The 2525-nt window shown below is 30.2% G+C and overlaps 1 protein-coding gene across 1 annotated transcript in view; it reads left to right on the forward strand.

Moving 5' to 3' along the window:
• LOC103607701 (MAGUK p55 subfamily member 7-like) overlaps positions 1 to 2525 on the forward strand; it is a gene marked incomplete at both ends in the record, with an annotated part of 88073 nt that overhangs the window by 45335 nt on the left and 40213 nt on the right. Inside the window, 3 exons of the mRNA XM_008592176.1 lie at positions 650 to 670; positions 776 to 787; positions 1807 to 1848. Coding sequence (XP_008590398.1) covers positions 650 to 670; positions 776 to 787; positions 1807 to 1848 — 75 coding nt within the window. The remainder of the gene's footprint in view (positions 1 to 649; positions 671 to 775; positions 788 to 1806; positions 1849 to 2525) is intronic.

Genomic DNA, 2525 nt, shown 5'->3' on the forward strand with positions numbered 1-2525 from the left:
CTAACCTTAACTGAAGGTGAGTCTCCTAAGTCATACTTAAATGAGTAACAGCAATTTAAAACTTAAGAATTGTTCAGGATTACTTTTTGAAATACCTTTCATTAAATGCTATAGACAGATCTCTGTATCGGCCAACCGCAAAAAAAAAAAAATTAAATTAAAATAAATAAATAAATAATAAAGACAGAATGAAAATGAAGGGTTCTGCCTGATTCATTTGATATGTGTAATAAATTGGCAATCATCAGGATATTATTAAATTTACAGAATATTTAGACATTTCAAGGACAAAATTTGTTGTTTCTAAAATCCTGTCCTCTTTTCAGTATTTTTATCATGAAATTTCTTTAAGGTCTTGAACAAATTGATTTATAAATAAAACTTTTCTATGAAAATAAATATAATTCCCTTACTGAAGGTCTTATTTTGAAAAATGCTGAAGATTTTTTTTCTTGTTATTTTTCACGTTAGGTTATTTAATAAGCTTTATGACATCTGTGTTTTTACTACTTAAGTGTATAATTCTTTTTAGACCAAGACTGCAATGCAGTCAAAAATGTAGTTTTTCATAAATTCTATTTATTTGTTGACTGATTATTTTGAACATTTAAATACATTTGTTTTTTTTTTTTCCTTTGGCTTTACTAAGATGAGGAAACAGTTGAGTGTGGTAGGTGGCTTTTTTTTTTTTTTCTTGAATGCAACATCTTCATACTTTAATTGTATTTTCTGCACATTTAATCATTTCCTTTCTCATTTTCTTTGTGCTTCTCAGAGGAAATTAAAGGTACATGTATAAAAGTTTCCCTACATAGTCTAGTAATTTTATTTAGTGCACATATGTGTGGGATTAAATTGAATATAGCAAGCAATTTATAAATGTACTATATTGTCCATCCAAACTTCCATTTTGACATTACAGTACCAAAAATTGTGGTTGGACTTTGTTTTAGAAAGAAATGTACATTTTTTTGCTGCTTCATGTCGCAGAAATATAGAACATATTCATCTCTGTAAATAGTTTTATCTCTGCAAATAAATGTAGGTGAAAAAAACAGTGTTATTCAAATCTATTGACAGACTTATTTGGACATAAGGATGTGGGGAACATCTTCTCAACTATTTGATTTCTGCACGGTCCATTCTGTTAGTTCCAGAAGTGTATTTATGTGAAGATTATAGGCCTAAAATAATAAATACTCCACTATTTAAGTTTTTAAGATCTGCATAGCCCTGTATTCATTTAATTCCCAGAATAATAGCACATTATTTACTTAAAGTTTTTATCCGTTCTTTTAAAAAGTGAACAAAATAAAAGTAGAAATATTTTCCTTTTATTTCTTCCCAACATGGAATCTCTTCCTATCAGTAAAAAGGATATTTTTAATTTTAACCTTTCTGTCTAATCCAGTGAGCCAAAGTAAATGCTATATTTTCCATACTAGCAAAGAGCCTGATTTACAAAAATAAATTTACTTCCAAGAGTAAGTGCCATAATTTTCTTAACTGTGAAAGTATAAACATCTCAGATAAGTCTTTTATAATTTATAATTTTCTCAGAACTGCACCAAGGAACCTCTGAAGAGGGTCAAAAAAACAAACCCTGCATGATGTTTCAAAATACTACTTTAAACTTAAATATAAAACAAAATGTTTTATGTTTAAGAACGGCATTGTGAGGGCTGTTCTATGCTGTGCTTTACATAATTGTTTTAAGTAATTTATTTTTTGTGTCTGTGGCTGGGCTTCTAACTGTTCTGCTTTATTTCTTGGCTTTTGTTCTGTATGCTTTTACACTCCTTCCAGAAGATGCTGAATATGCTGGTAACAACAGTGGAGCCTATATAGGTGAGCAGCTGGTCGTGGAAGAGGATTTTCTTTCTATTGCTTTCTTCAATATCATTATGTTGTTTTATCTTAAATTAGCATATTTGCCTTAGCATGCTCTGATGTTCAGTGGGGGCAGCATGAAACTTTCTATTAAACAGGCTCAATGGGCTGGACACAAAGGATTTCACAGTGTGCTTTGGTTATTATTTAAGATGTTTTCCAGATGCTATGTCTTTGTGAATTATTATATTTATTTTTGATAGAGGATGAAAAAGCATCCTATTGGCACTAAGTAATTTTACTCAATTAACAGTGTCTGGACTTTCCTGAATTATCTGGTTAACTGTGAACTATTCAAAGCTTCTAAATAACTTTTTCTTCCTAAACTTTTTTCTTCCTACATAACTTTTTGGTTATGTTTTCTTATGATTTATTGGTTCCATAACCTCCCTAAATAACTGTTGACTGAACAGCCCCAAATATAATTAAGCCTTACGATTAACTTTCTAATATTTCCAGTTCGGAGATGCCGAAGGATGTTACAAACAAAAGCAAAAGCAAAATATAAACAAAAGCAAAAATGTCCAGAAATGGTTAAAGGCATCAAAATGATCTTCACCTACATTTCACTTTAGACCTTTCCACCCTTGCCATGTGTAGGCATACTGATAAGTTCTCTACTTTTAATAATGAGA

The sequence above is a fragment of the Galeopterus variegatus genome, unplaced genomic scaffold (genome assembly GCF_000696425.1).
Source record: "Galeopterus variegatus unplaced genomic scaffold, G_variegatus-3.0.2 Scaffold7636, whole genome shotgun sequence".
Lineage (NCBI taxonomy): Eukaryota > Metazoa > Chordata > Mammalia > Dermoptera > Cynocephalidae > Galeopterus > Galeopterus variegatus.